Source organism: Podarcis vaucheri, assembly GCF_965113315.1.
Source record: "Podarcis vaucheri genome assembly, chromosome: 2".
Taxonomy (NCBI): Eukaryota; Metazoa; Chordata; class Lepidosauria; order Squamata; family Lacertidae; genus Podarcis; species Podarcis vaucheri.
This window is the reverse complement of record NC_138760.1, coordinates 123,989,929-124,012,087: the sequence shown is the minus strand read 5'-3', so window position 1 is coordinate 124,012,087 and position 22,159 is coordinate 123,989,929. Positions and strand designations below refer to the sequence as shown.

The window sequence follows — 22,159 nt, the reverse complement described above, 5'->3', positions numbered from 1 at the left end:
GCTGCATTTGCAGGGGGTTGGACTAGATGACCCTTGGGGTCCCTCCCCGCTCTGTGGGGATTTGCACAGCTGAGTCCATTCCCTCCAATATTCCTCTGATGAAAATGGGGACATCGTACTCCATACCCTCTTGATAAAATGTGTGTTTTATAAGATCGTGAGGATAAAGGTGCGTCTCTGGTTGGGTAGGGTTTTTTGGTGTGTGTTTTTTTACAGGCACATGAAGGGTTACATTGTGAGTGTTTTGGTTCCTAGAGAGACTGAGAAGTTGGGGGTGAAGGGGAAATAAATTAGGGCTGCCCACTTCCTGTTCTGGATGCTCCCCACCCCCCACCCCCAGCCCCTCTGCTGCAGGATACAGCCAGACCAGAAAGAGGAGAGCCTCTGTGGGGCTGAAGCAGATCCCGCGCAGTGGGGCAGGATGTGCTGTGAGTTGCATGTGGAGGGGGAAAGGGGAAAGTTTCTAAATGTGCAAGTGGCGCAGAGCAGATGCAAACGCTTGCCCTCTGCCACTTCCGTTCACTTTTGACCTAGATCTTTGATAAAACGGATTTTCGTATGTTTTCCTGTACATGTGTTTTCCTGTACACCACCTTTGTCTACAACTACAGAGTCTCCTCCTCCTCCTCCTCCTCCTCCTCCTCCTCCTCTTCTTCTTCCTCTTGTTTTTCAGTATTTTAGTATTTTATTTCTCCTTCATAAATGCTACGGTTTGCCATTGCATCTTTTTGGCGTTTTCGGATGGGAAAGTAACTTTCGTGCAATTGGGGTGGATGGGGGGTGAGATAGGAAAAAGTGAAGAGGCAGTGGTTCGATAGAGGATTCTTGCAAAAGTGGGGAGGCTTTTAAGAAGAACGTCTCCCCCTTAATACACACTGAAGTTGTGCCATAGAATATCCTAAATAAAAAAATTTTTTCCTTCCAGTAGCACCTTAAAGACCAACAGGCTACCTATCTGTACATAGAATATCCTGTTACAGTAGATCGATATTTTTAATCAGCCACCAAGCATTGCAATTTGTGCACAAAGAAACAGACATATATGAAGGCAGCTAAGCAGACAACGCTGCCCAATTTAAATTAAAAACCACACAAAATCCGAAAGCTCATCGTTGTGACCCTTATTTCTAACAGCAACTGCTAGAAATTTTGCGGGTTTTGCTTATCTTGGTCCACAACGAGGGAGAAAGTCACTCTAACCAACCGGACGTCCTAGTTTAGATAATAATGGGGTGGTAGGTTAACACTTTACACAAAACTCTGTTTTGGGTTTGTTTGTTTGTTTGTTTTACTTGAAAGTTAAATTTGAGGTTGTTTCCTAAGGAGTGTCAGGGGTGTGAAACAGTAAAGGTGACTTCAGGTAGGATTCAGTTACAGATAGGTAGCCGTGTTGGTCTGCCATAGTCAAAATAAAAAAATTCCTTCCAGTAGCACCTTAAAGACCAACTAAGTTAGTTCTTGGTATGAGCTTTCGTGTGCATGCACACTTCTTCAGATACACTGAAACAGAAGTTGCCAGATCCTTCTATATAGTGAGAAGGTGGGGAGGGGTATTACTCAGAAGGGTGGTGCGAATAGGAGATTGGCAGATAGCTGAGATGGAGCCTGTTGACGACTCTTAACGACTGTAATAGGTCTTACTACTTCAGGTAGGATTGTGAGCAAGCATAAAATTATGGAATTAACCAGGTGTGTAAGCAAATGGATTCAAAGGAAGAATAGGTATTACCGAGAATTACTTATCTAATAAGAACACTGGGAGTGTAATTTCTTTTATTTATATAAATATATATACATTCCTTTTTTGTGTGCCATATGGTTAGAGGAGAGAACTTGGTTTATTGCATTTGTATCTCACCTCTTCCTGCAAGGAGCTAAAGGTGTGGCCTACATGGGTTCTCTTCCTCCTCATTTAATCTTCATTTAATCCTGCCAGGTAGGCTGAGAAGCAATGAATGGCCCAAGGTCACTTAGTGGGTTTCATGGCTGTGGGGTAATTTTAACTCTGGTCGCCCAGGTCTGAGTCTGATACTCAAACCACTAACAGCTCGCATCATCCCTGACCTCTGGAGGGCTGCATAGGTCAGTCACGCCGAGTTGGAGTGCTGGACTAGGAAGAGGGAGACACGAGTTCAAGTCTCCACGTGGCTGTAAAGCTCATTGAGTGACCTTTAGCCTCTCACGTTCTCTTTCAGCCTAAAGAGTACTTAACTGGGTTGTTGAGAGGATAAAATGACAAAGGAGATGAGCATTGGTCCATCTATGGACTATGTTGGGCCATTGGTCCATTTAGCTCAGAACTGAAATGTTCTTCCCATGATGTTGCGTCAGCTGCTAGATCCGGACAGCAGGCCCAGTTTAGCAAAGCGCTTTTAACTGAGGCTTTTCAAAGCTTGCCAATTATATTTGCCGTTGTGCATGTAGAAAAAGAAAAGGTTCAGTCTAGCTGCACAAGCTCTGATCATGAAGAAAGTGACTGGAGGAAAGGGGAAAGTTGAATGAGCACACTTGGAAAAAAGGCAAGGCCTTCTCATTAGTGGCACCTACCCTGTGGAACACCCCCCCCCATCAGATGTCAAGGAAATAAACAGCTATCTGACTTTCAGAAGACATCTGAAGGCAACCCTGTTTAGGGAAGTTTTTAATGTTTGATGTTTTTCGCTTTATTATTATTATTATTCTGTTGGGAGCTGCCCAAAGAGGCTGGGTAAATCCAGCCAGATGGGTGGGGTATAAATAAATAAATTATTATTATTATTATTATTATTATTATTATTATTATTATTATCAACAACATGGAAAGCCATCTTATCTCGAGCCCTGCATGGAGATGCAAAAGATTGAGCCCAGGATCATGCAAGGCAGATGCTCAGCCTGAAGGCTTAAAATACAGTTTCTCTTTCAGAACGACTCAACAGTCAAAACAGCTTGGTTTGGCTTATTTATTCCACTTTTTGTCTTCTTCATTCAGGGAAAAAACGTTCCTTTCTTGCTGGCTGGAAATTTTGCTGAATCCAGCATAAAGTCACCATTTGACCGGAGTGACTTGCAGCACCATCGACACATCCTGCTGGTGTGTCCTGGAGGAATTAGCCTGGCAAATGAAAACATGAGATGCGCTTATTTTAAAGGAGGTGCGACTGATGGCAAGGTCCTCCCTGGCACCACCTGTGGTACATCCACAAAGGCACAAGTCTCTCACACGTTGGATAAGAAGGAGTAAACTCTTTGTTTAGCTCTTTTTTTAAGGAGAGGGCTACAAATATTCTGTTTGTTTGTTTGTTTTAGGCCTGCAAGTCTCGATGTGGCAACATTTCAGAACCCTTGTCCTTCCAGTGATGGGCTTTCCAGCTTAAAACAACACTTTCTACGCTCTCTGTGGACATTGCCTCCAGTGTTCCGACGCCGTTGGACAAAATGGCTGCCGAGCTGAGGGCTGGCGGAGTCATGAGTCTCCCTTTGCAGAACGTTCTAGAACATGAGGCGATCCCTGGCGCGAAACTGAGGGAGGGATCCCAAGCGGGGCTTCTGGAATCCGAAGGGGAACGGGTGGTCCCTCGCGTCATCCAGGTTGGGACCATTGGGGAGCTTCTGGGCTGGGTGCCCCCCCAAGAGTTGACCCAGGGGTCCGAGGAGGGCTTGGCGCAACGCTGGGAAACGCAGTGGCAGGAGGTCCTAAAGGCCGTGCAGCCCCTTCCCTCCGGGTGGGGAAGCCAACAGCCGTCGAAACCGTTGCTGTGGGGCTCTTGTGAGGCCGTGACGGTTGCTGGCCAGTGGCCCAGCGGAGATGGAGTCGCTCAGCTTCTGGTGAGCAATGGCAGAGGAGCTCCAGCAGCCTTTAGCAATCCGGTCGCTGGAGAAAACAGGACGTCGGAGAAAGAGGCCGTGGGAAAGGACGACACTGGCACCGACGCGCAGGGCAGACGTTTCGGGCAGTTTGGCTACCAGGAAGCCGAGGGACCCCGAGAGGTTTGCAAGAAGCTCCGGGAACTCTGCTGGCAGTGGCTGAAGCCGGAGAGGCACACCAAGGAGCAGATCCTGGAGCTGGTGATCTTGGAGCAGTTCCTGACCATCCTGCCTCCGGAGATGCAGAGCTGGGTCAGGGATCGGGGCCCTCAGGCCTGTTCCCAGGCGGTGGCCCTGGCCGAAGATTTCCTCAGACGCCAGCAACCAGAGGCCGAGGTAGAGGAGAGAAAGTCTTAAGATTTTATTTTAAATCATTTTGATTTGATTTTCGAAATGTAAAATTAGAACAATCCAAATGTATATCCATATACGGTGGTACCTCGGATTACAGACGCTTCAGGTTACATACACTTCAGGTTACAGACTCTGCTAACCCAGAAATAGTACCTCGGGTTAAGAACTTTGCTTCAGGATGAGAACAGAAATCGTGCTCTAGCGGCGTGGCGGCAGCAGGAGGCCCCATCAGCTAAAGTGGTGCTTCAGGTTAAGAACAGTTTCAGGTTAAGAATGGACCTCGGGAACGAATTAAGTTCTTAACCCGAGGTACCACAGTACAGAGATTACTCTGAATCTCAAGACTTCCCCCCACCCCCTCCGTGTGTCCTGTTGTCAACATTTACAGCTGCATATTATTCCATAGTCTATATTTTGTATCACTCCATACAATGGTACCTCGGGTTAAGTACTTAATTCGTTCCGGAGGTCCGTACTTAACCTGAAACTGTTCTTAACCTGAAGCACCACTTTAGCTAATGGGGCCTCCTGCTGCCGCTGCGCCACCGGAACACAATTTCTGTTCTCATCCTGAGGCAAAGTTCTTAACCTGAAGCAATATTTCTGGGTTAGCGGAGTCTGTAACCTGAAGTGTATGTAATCTGAAGCGTATGTAACCCGAGGTACCACTGTATTGTCCATAATAATTGTTTCACTACAAGTGAGTTTAAAATCCTGCTCATGTTTTCATCAGCTTGCAATGGTCTCCTAAATAATTTTTTTAAAAATCCCATTCCTTTTATAATGTTTTTGTCCTCTTGTTTCCTGAGCTTTCCAGTCCATCAGCTCAGTTTGCCATTCCTCTCTGGTAGGGACTCTGTCTTCTTTCCGTCTCTGGGCTAGTAACATCTATGCAGCAGTTGTATACATAAAATGTCTTCTTTGGAATATAATTCCTATAATTCCTAATAGAAAAGCTCCTGGTTTTTTTAACAAAAGTTATTTTAAACATTTTTTTAAAAAATTCATTATATATCATCTCCCAGAAAGATTTTATTACCTTACACGACCACCACATATGATAATTTTTCTTTTTCTTTACATTCCCAGCAGGTATTTGCACTAGTTCTATACATTTTTGCTAACTTACTAGGAGTCAAATACCACCGGTACATCATTTTCATATAATTTTCAGTGTACAGCATGCTGTAAATTTCAAATCTGTTTTCCATAACCTTTCCCAATCTGCCATCTGGATATTGTGTCCCAAATCCTTTGCCCAGTGTATCATTGCTGATTTGACCTGGTCGTCTTTTGAGAAAGTTTTAAGATTTGATCTTCCTCAGGGTGAGCCTGAGGGGGGTTCGCCCTCCTGACTCCGAGGCGTTGACTTGACGGGAATCCTCTCTGCTCTTTTAGGCACTGGGGAGACACGAGGAGGAGGTGATTGTGGTCTCCCCTGATGCCGAGTGGTCGCCATTGGAGGGCAGCCTGGGTCCCAACTCATTGGGTATGTATGAATTGTATGGATCCCATTGATCCCATTTAGGTTGTTTGCTCTCCAGTCTTGTTTGTGGGCTTCCCATGGAGGCATCTGTTTTTATTTTTATTAGGTATTTTGTGGTTTTATATCTTGATTTTATTCTGGGGAGGGTGGGGTATAAATCATCACCATTATTATTATTATTATTATTATTATTATTATTATAACCGCCCTGAGACCCCCGGGTATTGGGCAGTATATAAATTCTAAGGATGATGATGATGATTTCTTGGCAGAAGAGACAAGCCATAGAGAAGGAAACAGCTAGAGGAATCTAGGAAAATGCTAGCTGCTAGAGCAAAGTGAATAGAGGCATAACTGACCAGAATAGCAGAGCAAAAGGCCTGTGAAAATTGTGCAGCTCATCCAATGAGATAAAGAGAGTCAGATTTCTCTGAGCTTTAGAAGCTAAAATGAGAGAGGGTGTTTAAGATGTCATGCAAATGCCCCATCAAAATGTGGCCATGTGGAAGCAGCATTGGTGTCCAGCAGAGCTCTTTTGTATATTTTTAAATACTGTGCAGTAAAATCCAGCCTGATTCTTCTGTTTCCTTTTCCCGTTCAGGGAAAGTGAACCTGGATGGCTATGCGGTCTCAGCTGGAGAAACAACTCTGAATGGGAGCAAGCTAGGCCCTTTCCAGCGAGGAAGTCCCAGGCTACCGGTGATGCTCGGGACGTTATTGGGGCAGCCTGGTTCCCTCGAAAGCAGCTGTGATCTGGAACAGGAGAATGAGACGGAGCCGCTGGAGAGGTGGGACGAAGCCACGCTCTGCAGCGAGGGGGTCTACGAGACCGTTGTGCGCTTGGAAGAACATGGCCACTGGTGCCTCGAATGTGGGGAAAGCTTCCAGGATGCGTGGCAGCTGGATAGACACCAGAAGACCCACACTGGACGCAAGCGTCCCGAGTGCCCGGAGTGCGGCAAGAGTTTCCGGGACATCTCGCATGTCCTCCGGCACCAGACAGTCCACACCGGAGAGAAGCCGTATTCCTGCTCCGAGTGTGGGCAGAGCTTCACCCAGAAGCCGGCCCTCAACAGACATCTCAGAAAACATCTGGAAGAAAAGAACTACACAGGTACGTACGCTGTAATCAATTTTGCGGGTGCCACGGAAGATGAATATGCTCAAGAGGGAATAGAATCTGCACACACAAAAAATATAAAGCTTTTAAATAACTGCACAAACCCTGCAGCTCCATCCAGATTAATGAAACTATGCAACGTACAATAGAAGATGTAATACAATGGTACCTTGGTTCCTGAACGGCTTGGCTCTCGAACAAATCGGCTCCCGAACGCCGCAAACCCAGAAGTGAGTGTTTCGGTTTGCGAAAGTTTTTCGGAAGTCGAACGTCCAATGTGGCTTCCGATTGAGTGCAGGAAGCTCCTGCAGCCAATCGGAAGCTGCACCTTGGTTTTTGAACCGTTTTGGGAGTTGAACGGACTCCCAGAACGGATTAAATTTAAGAATCAAGGTACCACTGTATTTGGATTCCAACTTTGGTGTGTTGATATACTTAATAGTGTTTGTTGTGGGGGAGGAAGGGAAAAGGAGATTGTTAGCCGCTTTGAAACTCCTTAGGGTAGTGATAAAGCGGGATATCAAATCCAAACTCTTCTTTTTCTTCTTAATATTCCACAATAATATGAAACCGCGGGGCTTCCCACAGGATCATCAGGAGCGTTCAACTTTCCGCATTCTGCTATGAATAATTGCAAGAGAGAGAGAGGCAGACTGTGTCAGGAACATCTGAGAACAGACATTTCTCCTCCTAATATTTCTTCCACTGTCATTTTAGGAGAGGCACTCTGCCTCTCTCTCTCTCTCTCTCTCTCTCACACACACACAGAGGTGATGTGAATAGTCCTAACAGGGAAGGGGCGACATCAGTGGCAGCAGGGAGGGAGATACATTTGCATGATAGTTCCCAAGATCAAGAAGCAGGGTTTTTTTTGTCTATGTGTCTCTACAATTGGATGCCATTTTGAATCAAAGTTGCAGAATTAACCTTTCAAAACTGCACTGGTTTTTAGGTTTCTGATAATTATTGAGTACAAGCCTGCTCGAAGTAAGAAATTAAGTAAGTAAATACAGTAGATTAGATAGACAGACAGACAGATAGAAGGACAGATAAAAATATTTTGATAAGCTAAAAAGGGTGTCTCTTATTAACTGGGCAGCAGATTTTGTTTTTCTGTGAAGGTTAAGTTTAATACAATATCTTGTGAGGACTGTGTCAGGAACATCTGAGAACAGACATTTCTCCTCCTAATATTTCTTCCACTGTCATTTTAGGAGAGGCACAGTGATCTCTTAAGAGGTATCTAAATAAACAGAAAACGAGTAACTTTCCAAAACGTGTGGTAATTTTCAATAATGTATGGTACACACACACTGCTTGGCACCATAGTTTCCATAAAAGTTTTGCATCGGTTAAAATTCACGTAAGCAAATGACCTTATTTAAACCTTGTGACGCTCCTTTCTCGTGCGGGATCTCATACTGCTCCCCGCCTCTGGCCAAACAGGTGTCAGCATCACTGTCCGACCCCCGAAGACGCTTGTGGGCCGCAAACGCCCCGAGTGCCTAGAGTGCGGGAAGAGTTTCCGGGACATTTCGCAAGTCCTTCGCCACCAGACGGTCCACACGGGAGAGAGACCGTACACCTGCCTCGAATGCGGACAGAGCTTCACTCAGAAACCCGCCCTCAGCAGACACCAGAGGAAGCACGTAGAAGGCAGCCACGGTGCAGGTATGGGGCTGGGCTTACCCTCTGGGACCACAGCTTCCAGCCAGATCTGGGTTCGGGGGAGCCCTTGGACAAAGACCCCCTTTCAAATGTATCTCCCTCCCTGCTGCCACTGATGTCGCCCCTTCCCTGTTAGGACTATTCACATCACCTAGTTTCTGGTTCTTTTTTGAAGTAGGGGTGCCAGAGATTGAACCGGGTGTGTGTGAGTCAACCTGAACAACAACAACAACAAGCGGCAGCAATTTATACCCCGTCCATCTGGCTGGGTTTCCCCAGCCACTCTGGGCGGCTCCCAAAAGAATATTAATAATAATAATAAAGCGATAAAACATCAAACATTAAAAACTTCCTAATACAGGGCTGCCTTAAGATGTCTTCTGAATGTCAGGTAGTTGTTTATCTCTTTGACATCTGATGGGAGGGCGTTCCACAGGGCAGGCACCACTACTGAGAAGGCCCTCTGCCTGGTTCCCTGTAACCTCACTTCTCGCAGGGAGGGAACCGCCAGAAGGCCCTTGGCGCTGGACCTCAGTGTCTGGGCAGAACAATGGAGGTAGAGATGCTCCTTCAGGTACTGGGCCGAGGCCATTTAGGGCTTTAAAGGTCAGGACCAACACTTCGAATTGTGCTCGGAAACGTACTGGGAGCCAATGTGGGTCTTTCAAGACCGGTGTTATATGGTCCTGGCGGCCGCTCCCAATCAATAGTCTAGCTGCTGCATTCTGGATTAGTTGCAGTTTCTGGGTCACCTGCAAAGGTAGCCCCACGTAGAGCGCATTGCAGTAGTCCAAGCAGGAGATAACCAGAGCATGCACCACTCTGGCGAGGCAGTCCACAGGCAGATAGGGTCTCAGCCTGCGTACCAGATGGAGCTGGTAGACAGCTGCCCTGGACACAGAACTGAACTGCGCCTCCATGGACAGCTGTGAGTCCAAAATGACTCTCAGGCTGCGCATCTGGTCCTTCAGGAGCACAGTTACCCCATTCCGTACTCCATCCACACCTGCCCGCCCCCCTGTCCCCCCCAAAACAGTACTTCTGTGGTGGAGATTTGGTCTCTTACTTGAGAGTTTTCAGGCCCTCTGCATCGTCTCGATGGGACAGCTGTGTGATATGCTGCTAGTGCAGCAACTGAACATAAAATGGTGGATTAAGCAGAGAGGTGGATCCAGCGTTTTGTGGTGGGTTAGAGTTTCAGAGTAGGACCTGAGTAACCAAGATTCAAATCCCCACTTACTCATGAAGCTTGATGGGTGACTTTGGGCCAGTCACACACAGGCGCGCTCTCCTTCTCTCAGCCTAACCTCCCCTTTTTTGGGGGGGGGGAGAAAAAGGTGAGATATAAATGCAAAGAAATAAACCAAAGAGCTGGAATCATAGAATCGAAGAGTTGAAAGGAACAGCCGTCCCATACGGGGATCAAACTTGCCACCTTTCCGTTATCAGCACCATGCACCAACCAATAAGTCTCACTAGTGCAACAAGATTTCCCCCTGTCCATGCATGCACACAAACACCCCAAAATGGCTCTGTAGGATTGGCAGAGCCCACCCAGAACAGCGTGTGGAGGGAGAAGAAACGCCTGCACCGATAGAATGAAAGCCATTTGCATGCTTTAAGAGGTTTGAAAAGATCTTGGACAAATAATGATAACGACATGTTATAATAGTATAACAGATACAAAAACTTATGGAATACAGTGGTACCGCCGGTTATGAATGGGATCCATTCTGGAGGCCTGGCCATATCCCGAAGATTTCGTTACTGGAGGACTCACTTCTGCGTATGCATGAGGTGCGCAGAGCGCTTCTGCGCATGTGCAAGCGGCAAACCCGGGTTTGCCGCGTCCGCAACCTGAAGTTTACATTACCTGAAGGTAATGTAACCCGAGGGTCCACTGTATACAGAAATGGCAAATCTTACCAGAAGAATAAGAGATCAAGATAGCAAACTTTTAATAAAAGAATGGAAATGGTTTATTGAATATTTACAAATAAACTGTCAACAGATAAGGACATTGGCATGATTATTGTAATAACCTGAAGTTTTATATTTAAAGTAGATGAATAAATGAGTAAATTAAGTTAATTTGGAACATGTAGAAAATACAAAAAATAAATTTAAGGAACCGCAGAAAGAGGGGGAAGGAAGACGAGTCTTGAAATGTTAAAATGATTGTAAAATTATTGAAATGTATAAAATTGAAAATCTTAAAAACAGTAACAGAGACACTTACTTGCAGGTGCAACATTTGTGTGTGTGCATTTGTGAAATATATTAATTTCTTCAATCCTTTCCCTAGCACGAGACATGACATCTGCTTGGATTCTGTCTTTCTCCCCGCAGGTGACGGAAAAGTGTTTTCAAGCCAGGAAAAGGCCGGCATGCAGCCTGGATCCTTGCAGCCCAGCCCGTCAGCAGCATCCCAAGAGAGCGTTGCTGGCACCTTCTCCAGCGGATACTGCCCAGCGGGGGACTCTCCGTGGGGAGCTGCCCCAAGCTGGGTTGGGGCTGCCACCAAAGCTGCCCGAAAAAAGCTGAGCCGCCGGGGGCAAAAAAACCATTGGTGCTTCCTCTGCGCAAAAGGCTTCCGGGACAAGGCGGACTTGGTGAGGCACGAGAGGATCCACACGGGTGAAAAGCCCTACTCGTGTCTGGACTGCGGGCGGCGGTTCAGCTACACGTCGAGTTTGTACAAGCACCAGCTCATCCACCGCCAGCCCATCAATCTAGAGTTGAAACCGGTGACCCAGGAGTTCTCAAACCACGGGCAAAACGGTGTTGCGTACCCCCAGGCGGCTGGGGAGGAAGGGGCGTTGGGCAACGGCGTGAAGGTCGAGGACTGCGAAGGGGAGCCTTACGCTGGGAATGTGGTGCTGTTAGCAGGGGGAGCGGCAGAGAGGTGAAGCGCTTTTTGACATTTTTAACAGGCAGAGTCGAAACCTCCTGGCTGAAAAAAGCAAGCAGAGCAGAGACAGCTGCCTGGGCCAGGGGGGTGATGAATTTCTCCTTGAGAGATGGGGTGGTCCCTGGCTGCTTGAAGGAGGCAGTGGTCAAAAGATGGTTCGGAAACTTCAGCCGGTGCCGAATTCAACGGCCAGGTTGCTCACCGGGACAAGGCAGTTTGAGCCCATCACACGACTATCCTAGCCTGTCCGCATTGGTGTCCTGATCCACCGGCCCAAAGGGAGTGGTGGGGTGCAGGGATACCAAAGAAGGGTGTCAAAAACATCAGTTTTCGGGCTTTATTAAAAGAAAGGCGTAGGGTTGTCTGCATTGCAGGGGGTTGGACTAGATGTACAGTTCGACTTGCAGCAAATCATTCGGCCAGGTCTCCCAGCCTTTAGTTTCCGGGCCCGATTCAAAGTGCTGGTTCTGACCTGGAAAGCCTTAAACAGCCGAGGGCCACAATACCTCAAGGACCGCCTCTCCCCACATGAACCAACCCCGGACCCCGTGATCGTAAAACGAGGCCTTCTTTGTGTGCCTCCTCCACACGAGGTCAGGAGGGTGGCAACACAGGAACGGGCCTTTTTTGTGGTGGCTCCCCATTTGTGGAATGCTTCTACCCAGGGGGGGCTCAGCTGGCACCTTCAATACATATCTTTAGGTGTCAGGCAAAAACATTTCTCCATAATTAGGCCTTTAGCTGATTAACATTCTATGGCCTTTTGAATGCATTTGTGTGATGGTCCGACCCCCTGTACTGCAGGAATCTCGAACTGGATCATACATGACCGATGGCCATGTAACCTCTGCTTTGAAACCTCCGAGGAAGGAGAGTCTCTCCCGCCTCTCACAGGAATCTGCTCCACTTTCATTTTATTAATGCATTTTGCCTTCTCATTTGGTATTCTTATCTTGTGAACCGCCTTGCGATCTCCGGATGAAGTGTGGCAATTCAGACAATAGCAAATATAAATAATAAATAAAAAGGCCAGCTCTAGAGTCTCCTTCGGTTTGCTCCCACCACCTGCCATGTACATACTGTGTAAAGAGGGTTTCTTATGCTTAATGATAATGATTACCGTTAATAATATTATGGACAATAACACTGGACTTCAGTGACCCCCCCTGCTTTCAAGTATTTGGACTGTGGGGACCCTAGCCACAAACATTGTCTTATTTCTCGTTTTAAATAAAAGCATAAACTAACTGCGGATCACAAGTGTGTGTTATTTCTAGAATTAAACCCCTTATAAGTGCCTTGAGGGAGATTGCTTAAGTTACCTTCTGTTATTGATTGACAGCCTTCGGCCTTATGTACCCAGGACGTCACTACAGTTTGCGGGTACCGGTAATTTCCAAAGATCTCAGAAGCCTGTACCTTCCAGAAAAAGGTGAACTCATTTTTGTTCCTACAAGCTCTTCCAGCTGGGTGAATAGGATGGCAGGCCTTAGGGGTCCATTTCCTATTGTTTTTCCATTTGTCAGTGTGTTTTTTGAATGCTGTTTTTATTATATTTCGTACATCACCGTGGGACATATGCGGATGACATGGGATTGTAGCTCAACGGATAATTGCTGTTCAATCCAGAACACCAAAGGGCTTTGCTGATTCTCCAGTGCAGCCGATAATGCCTGTCTCAATCTGCTTTCAGTTTGTTGCTGGTTTTATCTTCTGAATGTTTTGAGCAGTTGTTTTTACTGACATTTTTGCCGTTCTGTTCTCTCTGTGAACCGCTTTGAGATTGGCGCGTTTTTTTTAATAGCCCAGTGGTGGACAACTTTCAGGAAATAAATAAATAAGATCTCACTTTGAAAAGTGCCAAATTCTCGGGAGAATCTTGATGAGGGCTTAATAATAATAATAATAATAATAATAATACAGTCATACCTCGGGTTACAGACACTTCGGGTTGCGTGATTTCAGGTTGCGCACTGCGCCAAGCCTGAAAGTACCGGAACGGGTTACTTCCGGGTTTTGGCGCTTGCGCATTCGCAGAAGCGCTAAATCGCGCTTTGCGCAGAAGCGTTGACTCGCAACCCATGTGCGCGCAGAAAGTGCTTCCCTCACGGATCATGTTCGCAACCTGAGAGTCCACTGTAATGATAATTTATCCCCCACCCATCTGGCTGCGTCTCCCCAGCCAACATTAAAAACTTCCCTAAATAGGGCCGCCTTCAATTGTCTTCTAAAAGTCAGCGAGTTGTTTATTCCCAATTTTACACTGGAAGGGAGCGGGGCTGCCTGCCATCTCCCTCTTGCCCTGATCTGATGGGACTTGAGATGCTCTCTTGCGAACTGAGACTTCGAAGGGATTTCCACCTGGAGCACAAGCCCAGCTGCCTCTTTGCGTTTTTCATACCCCGCCTTTTCTCCAAGGGGCTCATGGCGGCCTCTGGTGCTCTCCGCTTCCACAGCCACCATCACAACAACCCTGTGAGGTGGGTCAGCTTGAGAGGCTGCCAGCAGCCACAGGTCGCTCCCTGATCAGCACTTTTGGTTTAGATGGGGGCACGAGACTCTTAATCTCGGGGTCATGGGTTCGAGTCCCACGTGAGGCAAGAGTCCTACATTCCCGGGGGTTGGTCTGGATGACCCTCGGGGTCCCTTCCAACTCTAGAATCCAACCACGTTGACGTGCAAGTTTGCTTCGCCTTCTCATTCTTTTGGCCGGGCACCAATGCTTTACTGGTGTGCCAGTAAGCGAGTAAATAGAAAGGAAAAATAAATAAATATAAATATTTGTTGTTGTTTAGTCGTTTAGTCGTGTCCGACTCTTCGTGACCCCCTGGACCAGAGCACGCCAGGCACTTCTGTCCTCCACTGCCTCCCGCAGTTTGATCAAACTCATGCTGGTAGCTTCAAGAACACCATCCAACCATCTCATTCTCTGTCGTCCCCTTCTCCTTGTGCCCTCCATCTTTCCCAACATCAGGGTCTTTTCCATTGAGTCTTCTCTTCTCATGAGGTGGCCAAAGTATTGGAGCCTCAGCTTCACGATCTGTCCTTCCAGTGAGCGCTCAGGGCTGATTTCCTTCAGAATGGAGAGGTTTGATCTTCTTGCAGCCCATGGGACTCTCAAGAGCACCATAATTCAAAAGCATCAATTCTTCGGCGATCAGCCTTCTTTATGGTCCAGCTCTCACTTCCATACATCACTACTGGGAAAACCATGGCTTTTACTATACGGACCTTTGTTGGCAAGGTGATGTCTCTGCTTTTTAAGATGTTGTCTAGGTTTGCCATCGCCTTTCTCCCAAGGAGCAGGCGTCTTTTAATTTCGTGGCTGCTGTCACCATCTGCAGTGATCATGGAGCCCAAGAAAGTAAAATCTATCACTGCCAATATAAATATAAATAAATAATAAATATAAAAAATAATAAATAAATAAATAAAAATAAGTGAGACCCTTCCCCAGCGTCCAAAGGCACTTTTTTTTTGCCTCGGAGAGGAACAGACTACGCTTCCCAGAATCCTTTGGGTCTGGGAAAAGGGAAGAAGCAAAGGACTAGGGCATCCCAAGCATAAACTAAGGTTTAGGTAGTACAATAGCTCTGCAAACAAGCATTTGGGTTTCCTCAAACACTGCACTTCCATTGGAAGAAAGCAGAGCTCAGGCGAGGCTGGATTGTAAGCGAGTAAATAGAAAGGAGGGGCCATGAACAACAGCCTTTCCCAGAGCCCAAAGGCATATTTTGTCTTCCCAGGGAGGAAAAGACTACACCTCCCAGAATCCTTTGGGTCTGAAAAAAAAGGGAAGGCGCGAAGGACACGAGGACATTCCATTTTGTGTGGGTCTTTTGCAGGAGGGGACCCGCCATCGTGATCTCTGGGGTGCAAAGAGGTTTTGCAAGGGAGGCTGAAGGTGGGAGCAGGAAGGAGTCTTTGCTGGCAGAGGCGCCCTTCGGAAGCAGCTGTACGCGGGTGAGAGGGCACCGTCTGAACCCTGCAACACGTGAATGCCGGTGAGGGGGCGGGGCAGGAAAGGGCGGCGGGAAAGATGAGCCATTTTGGCTTTCCCCATTGCACGGATAAGTTTGCACGTTGCATCGGGGTGAAAGAGGAGGAAGGGGGGATTCTCGAGAGCAGAAGAAAACTCACTCATTCCTCTTTGAAATGAAACGGTAAAATTTTGTAAAATGGAACATTACCAGAGGTAACTAGCAATATGAAACATAGATGAGAAAGATGCATCAATGCTGTATACTAGCGTGTCGCTACACACAGTTTGGAAAGCTCCGGTATACAGCATTAAAGTCTCGCATTGAATATAAGTGATCTGAAAAAAGGACTTTTACAATCTGAAAACGGATACAATGTATGCACTTTTTTGGTAACCCAAGAAAATCTTGAATAATCATAATAATAAAAACAACCCAAAGAATGAAGTTGCAAGCATCTATGGCAGGCATTGGCCAGACTTGGCCCTTCAGTTGTTTTGGGACTACAACTCCTATCATTCCTATCATCCCTAGCTAACCGGACCAGTGGTCAGGGATGATGGGAGTTGTAGTCCCAAAACATCTGGAGGGCCAAGTTTGGCCATGCCTGGTCTATGGGGAAGACCGAGATTCCCACTTTGCGCTTGCCACCAAAGATGTTATTGAGGTGCTGCAGTTCTTGCTGAAGGCATTTTTGTCATTATAGATACCACTAACCTTTGAGGAAGGGCCCTCCCTGCTGGACGTTGTCCGAAGAGCAAGGGAGGCCATGCTGGAGAATGAGGGGGACGTGGCCTCTCTGGGTAAGGAGCCTCTTTCCTTGAGTCTGGAGCAGTCCTTCCGGGACATTTTCTTGTCACTCTTCTTTTGGGGTGGAGGGGTAGGTGGCGAGCAGGTTTGTTGCGCAAGAGCTGCAAATGCAGTGGCGTAGCGTGGGGGGTGCAGGGGGGGCCGGGCGCAACATCTGGGGGTTAGGGTTAGGGGGCGCAAATCCATGGGTTAGGAGGCGCAAATTACTTGCCTTGCCCCGGGTGCTGACAACCCACGCTACGCCACTGTGCAAATGTACTTTATTCTTAACGCCATCCATTTTGATCCCGACTTTTCCCCCTCCGAGGAGCGCAATGTGGGGCACACGGGTCTCCCCCCCCCATTTAATCCCCACAACAAGCCCCAAATGGCCGTGTATACCTGAAGGAGTGTCTCCACCCCCATCACTCTGCCTGGACACTGCGGTCCAGCTCCGAGGCCCTTCTGGCGGTTCCCTTAATGCAAATAGTGAAATTACAGGGAACCAGGCAGAGGGCCTTCTCGGCAGTGGCGCCCGCCCTGTGAAACACCCTCCCAGCAGATTTCAAGGAATTAAAAAAACTATATAAGCTTTTGAAGGCAGCCCTGTATCAGGAAGTTTTTAATGTTAGATGTTTTATTATGTTATTATATGTGCTGGAAGCTGCCCAGAGTGGCTGGGACAACCCATTCAAATGGGTGGGGTACAAATAATAAAATATTCTTATTAGTAATCTAGCATAGGTGTGGAGAACTCAGACTGTTGTGTGGCTGTAAGGTAGGATTCTGTGCAAAATGAAAAATATTGGATGGGCAGGGAATAATAAGAATAAGAATACAGTGGTACCTCGGGTTAAGAACTTAATTTGTTCTGGAGGTCCGTTCTTTACCTGAAACTGTTCTTAACCTGAGGTATCACTTTAGCTAATGGGGCCTCCCGCTGCTGCTGTGCCACTGCTGCACGATTTCTGTTCTCATCCTGAAGCAAAGTTCTTAACCTGAGGTACTATTTCTGGGTTAGCGGAGTCTGTAACTTGAAGCGTATGTAACCTGAAGTGTATGTAACCCGAGGTACCACTGTAATAATAATAATAATAATAATAAACAGTTCTGTGAGGTAGGGTAGCCCTAAGAGGGAATGACTGGACCAATATTTTCTGATGAGTTTCATGGCTGAGGGGGATTTGAACCCTGGTCTCCCAGATTCCAGTCTGGCACTTTAACCACTGCGCTGCACTCTAGCTGTGCAAAATAGGTTTGCTGGCATGTGAGGGACTCCCACCAGCGTAACAGCATCAGTCTGGAAGCGCCAACCATGTTCCCTCCCTGGGGTCCTGGCAGTGCAGTCCTGACCCCCCACCCTGCAGCCATAATCAGCCGTCCTCCCTTCTCCTTCCAGCACAGAGCAACGGGCCACCTTGCCCCACACAAACATGCAGCCCCCTAACCCAAAGTACTGTTTTAGTTATGGGTTCTTCCTCAGAAAACTTTGAGAGAGCTTTGGATGACCGGCCGCTGGGGATAGTTTGGGCCATGAAATGAAAGGCTTCCTCCGTGCTTCCTTCTTCTCACTTCTTCTTCTTCTTCCTTCTTCTCACTTCTTTCCCGCATAGCACTTCCGCTTCCCAAGACGAGCCTCATCCCCAGCACAGAGCAAACGGAAGAGCCCAGGACGCCACAGTATCAGATCTCAGACGGAACAGGGGCTGCCATTTTGGACACCAGCTCAGGTGAGGCAGTTTGGGTGGGATGCCGAGTTCAGAGTTTCTCCTCCCTTGATGAGGATTGGCAAGAAAAATCTTCTCTGTTACTTCATTCATAGGGTTAGTAAGGATCCTGTTGTGTTAAAGCTGCTTCTCCCACAGACCTGGCCACTGTTTTTCCTTTCCCCACCCCTGTCCTTCCTTCTCAATTTACTATTTTTAAGAACATGAAAACTTAGAATCTCGACCTTCTCACAATCCCTGCTTTGGTCTGTCCTGAAGCTGTCCAGCTTCGGGGGGGGGGGGCTGCCTTTTTGCACGATGCCAGAGGGAGAGAAACTTCGCTTTCCCCTTTACACCTCTGCCCTCTCCTCCCTCCACCACCTTTGCTGTTCCTCCTCTAGCTCTGCTGCCTGCTGAGTCCCTCAGGCCCAGACGTTAGGAGGATCAAGGAGAGGAAGAAGAAAGTGGGGAATGAGAGCAAAGAGGCAAATGCCAGGGTGGCGACTGCCAAGCTTTCTAGCTCTGTGAGCACATTTGGGTTTTGTTTTTTCTTTAAAGCATCTTCTGTGGGCACTACCCATTCTGGTGATTCCTCCCTGGACTGAGAGGAGGAACCTTTGAGGGCATCATTGTTCGAAGGGATTTGGGTGGAAACCTGAACAAGTGGAATTTCTCTTGAGCCTCGAAAAGGACCTAGAGCTGAAAGAAGTGGAGAAGAGTGTGCCTTTCCATCTTCTTCCTCCTCCTCCTCCTTCTTCAGTTTGGATTCTGAGACTATTTTAAGGTTACCAGATTTTTTTTCAATGAACCCTGGGACACTTTTCAACTTCCTACTAAATAGCTGGATTTTGCCAGGGGACCGATTTGTAAATCCGGGAACTGTCCCTGGGAAACTGGGACGTCGGGTAACCTTAGGCTACTTCTCAGCCATCTTCAAACCCTGATTCCGCTTTCTTCACTCTCTCAGCAGGTATTTCAAGGAGGAAACACTTCTGTCCAGAGTGTGGCCAATGCTTTGCCTTCGGATTGGCTCTTGCTAGACACCAGAGAATCCACACAGGGGAGAAGATCCAGGAAAGCTCTGAGCGTGGGGAATGTTTTGGTCAGAGTTCAGAGATTGTGAGCCCTTTGGAAACCCCTGTGTCTTTGGAGTTCAGGAAGATTCTTGCTCATCAGCCCATCGTTCTGATCCACCGGAACGTCCATGCAGGAGGAGATAAGTCATATCGCTGCTTGGAGTGTGGGGAAGGTTTTCCCCAACTCTCAGATTTTGTGAAACATGAAAGAGGCCACATGGGAGAGAAACCCCACAAATATGGCAAGAGTAGGATCGGGTTCCCCAAGAGATCACAGCTTCATGGACACCATAAAGTCCACACAGGTGAGAAGCCCCACAAATGCAGTGTGTGTGGGTTATGCTTTTCTTATAGGTCAGAACTTGTTACCCATCAGCGAACCCACACTGGAGAAAAACCCTATGAATGCCCAGAGTGTGGAAAATCATTTGCTCACAAATCAGGCCTTGTGGTCCATCAGAGACTCCACACAGGAGAGAAGCCCTATGAGTGCTGGGAGTGTGGGAAATGTTTTACTCAAAGCGCACAGCTTTGGAGCCATCGGTTGGTTCACACAGGGGAGAAGCGGTATAAATGCTTTGAATGTGGAAAAAAGTTAACTTCCCGTTCCAGCCTTGTAATCCATCAGAAAATCCACACAGGAGAAAGGCCCCATAAGTGTCTGGAGTGTGGCAAATGTTTCCCCACAAATGGAAGTCTCAGGCGACACCAGAGAATCCACACAGGAGAGAAACCCTATGAATGTAGAGAGTGTGGGAAATGTTTTCATGAGAAAGCTGGCCTTCTGAGCCATCAGACTGTTCACAGTGGAGAGAGGCCCCATAAATGTGCGGAGTGCGGGAAATCTTTTCTTTTACCATCACATCTTGCAATCCACCAGAGAATCCATACGGGAGAGAAACCGTTTGAATGTGTGGAGTGTGGGAGATGCTTTTCCCAGAAACAACACCTCTGTAGACATCTGAGGGTCCATACGGGAGACAAACCCTACAAATGCATGAAATGTGGAAAATGCTTTGCTGGCCTATCAGGACTTCATGTACACCAGAGAATCCACACAGGAGTGAGACCATATGAATGTGGAGAGTGTGGGAAATGTTTTTCCTATTCATCATATATTATTATTCATAAGAAATTCCACACAGGAGAAAAGCCACATAAATGTTTAGACTGTGGAATGTCATTTACTTTAGCACAAAGCCTTAAGGATCACCAGAGAACCCACACAGGAGAGAAACCCCACAAATGCTTGGAGTGTGGGAAATGTTTTTCAAGAAGAGATACCCTTGTCTCCCATCAGAGGATCCACATAGGAGAGAAACCCCACAAATGCTTGGAGTGTGGGAAATCATTTCCTCAGAAGTCATGCCTTGTGATCCATCAGAGGATCCACACAGGAGAGAAACCCTATAAATGCTTGGAGTGTGGGAAATCATTTCCTCAGAAATCACCCCTTGTGATCCATCAGAGGATCCACACAGGAGAGAAACCCTATAAATGCTTGGAGTGTGAGAAATCATTTCCTCAGAAGTCATGCCTTGTGATCCATCAGAGGATCCACACAGGAGAGAAACCTTACAGGTACTTAAAGTGTGGGAAATGTTTTTTCTCGGTCACAACATCTTCACAAACACCAGAAAGTCCACACAGGAGGAGAGCTTCCCAATGTGTAGAGTGTGGGAAATGTTGAAGGTGGAAACCTTCAAAGACTCCATGTGGAATGAAGAGCATATAAATGTTGGGAGTGTGGGGAATATTTTGATCAGTGGTCAGCCCTCGTGGCACACGAGAGTGTCCATTCCAAAAGGAGGATGGACAGACATTAGGAGTGTGGAATATGCTTTGTAAAGAAATGAATCTTTTATCAAAACTGGAGACTCCATGAAGGAAATAAATTGCAAGTGTCTGGAGTGTGGGAAATGATTTGCTGCTCATTCGGACCTTCAAAGGCACCAGAGAATCCACAAAAAAAGGAAACCCATTAATGTTTCGAGTGCTGGAAATGTTTGTCCTGGAAGGGCTAGGCTGGTGCTGCCTCAGGGAGCCCACACAGGCGAGAAACCACACCAACGCTTTTGAGTATGTGTAATGCCAGATATTTTTAGAAGGTGGTGTCTCCTGATCTCAATGTAATGTTAGCTTTAAATCCTTATATATTTATCTGTACATATAATGAGGACTTTTCCATAGATCTAATTGCATGATGAGGACTTGGCATCAACCAGAGGTTTAGACAGCTGGCCTGATAAGGAGTTAACTAGCAGACAGGCCTGTCTTGACCCTGCCATGGAACTGGAAATTAGACATTGATTTTGGCCCACCGCTGTGAACAGAGGGGGTAACTTTAGTCTGTGCCTACGGAGGAGATAAGGGAGCCTTCCTGCTATTAGATCGTGCTTGGAAGCCTCCATATAAGGGCTCAGCGACAGCAGCTCTGAGTCCCTCGTTCGAGTTCTGCCGGTGAATGTCAACGTTGGCCCTATTGAGGGAAGGGAAGGATCTCCTGCTCCCAGGGTCTCTGCTGCAAATGAGATGAACCTTGAACTTCACTTTTGCAGTTATCTCCAGAATATCCTTTTAACCTTGTATCTTTAAGTGTCCCTCATTACTGAGTATGGAACATAGATGTTAGACTGCTAGAATAATATTTAGAATATACTGGACCCCATTACCTTTGTTTTAAAAAGGGCTGTCTCAGGTATCTAACTTTTGGAGATGCACTAGGGATAATGCTTCTCTAAAACATACGTTTTTTCATTGTCCTATAACTGAAACTATCAACAGAACTGTACGGAATAACCTTACATTTACTGAGCAATATATCCTCTTGAATTATACACCCAGCACATGGAACCTTACAAAAGGACTATACGAGTGGACTTTTCATGCCCTGCCTGCAGCAAAAGGACTGATACTGATGCATGGGAAAAATAAAAATGCGGCTCCCTTCTACAATTGGATTGAAGTCTTATACAAACTTGCAACATTTGAACAACTTGCATATAAATGCAGACTTGCTATGGACAAGTTCTATGACATTTCGGATCAATTTTTACAAATATTGTAATAGGTTAAGGTCTGGTGAAGTACAATAACAACCTTGTAAAATATAGTTTGGGGTTGTTCCACCTCTTCCCCCCTTTATTTCCCCCTCTTACACAGTTTCTGTTTCTTTTTCTCTCATTTACATCTCACCATGTTTAGTTCTGTTTAACCTGACGTG

General features: G+C 46.8%; 1 protein-coding gene and 1 long non-coding RNA gene across 2 annotated transcripts; one reads left to right on the top strand and one right to left on the bottom strand.

Moving 5' to 3' along the window:
• The first annotated feature begins 276 nt into the window (after positions 1–276).
• LOC309526200 (uncharacterized protein) lies at positions 277–21,305 on the top strand. The gene is made up of 10 exons (XM_082212114.1): positions 277–428; positions 2,972–4,182; positions 5,599–5,689; positions 6,288–6,800; positions 8,253–8,477; positions 10,824–11,379; positions 15,177–15,348; positions 16,072–16,168; positions 17,768–17,884; positions 18,828–21,305. The coding sequence occupies exons 2-10, from the start codon at positions 3,418–3,420 to the stop codon at positions 20,624–20,626; spliced, it is 4,335 nt and encodes a 1,444-aa protein (XP_082068240.1). The 5' UTR covers positions 277–428; positions 2,972–3,417; the 3' UTR covers positions 20,627–21,305.
• On the bottom strand, positions 9,802–10,812 carry LOC309525501. Its single transcript, XR_014216356.1, has 2 exons — positions 10,310–10,812; positions 9,802–10,256 (listed from the first exon to the last, which is right to left on the bottom strand). It is a non-coding gene; the product is annotated as an uncharacterized lncRNA (long non-coding RNA).
• Positions 21,306–22,159: the final 854 nt, after the last annotated feature.

Coding starts and splice junctions, on each gene's coding strand:
- LOC309526200 (XM_082212114.1), top strand. CDS start 3,418: ATGGCTGCCGAGCTGAGGGCTGGCGGAGTCATGAGTCTCCCTTTGCAG. Junction 5,690..6,287: donor CCTGGGTCCCAACTCATTGG/GTATGTATGAAT, acceptor TTTCCCGTTCAG/GGAAAGTGAACCTGGATGGC. Junction 8,478..10,823: donor AGAAGGCAGCCACGGTGCAG/GTATGGGGCTGG, acceptor TTCTCCCCGCAG/GTGACGGAAAAGTGTTTTCA.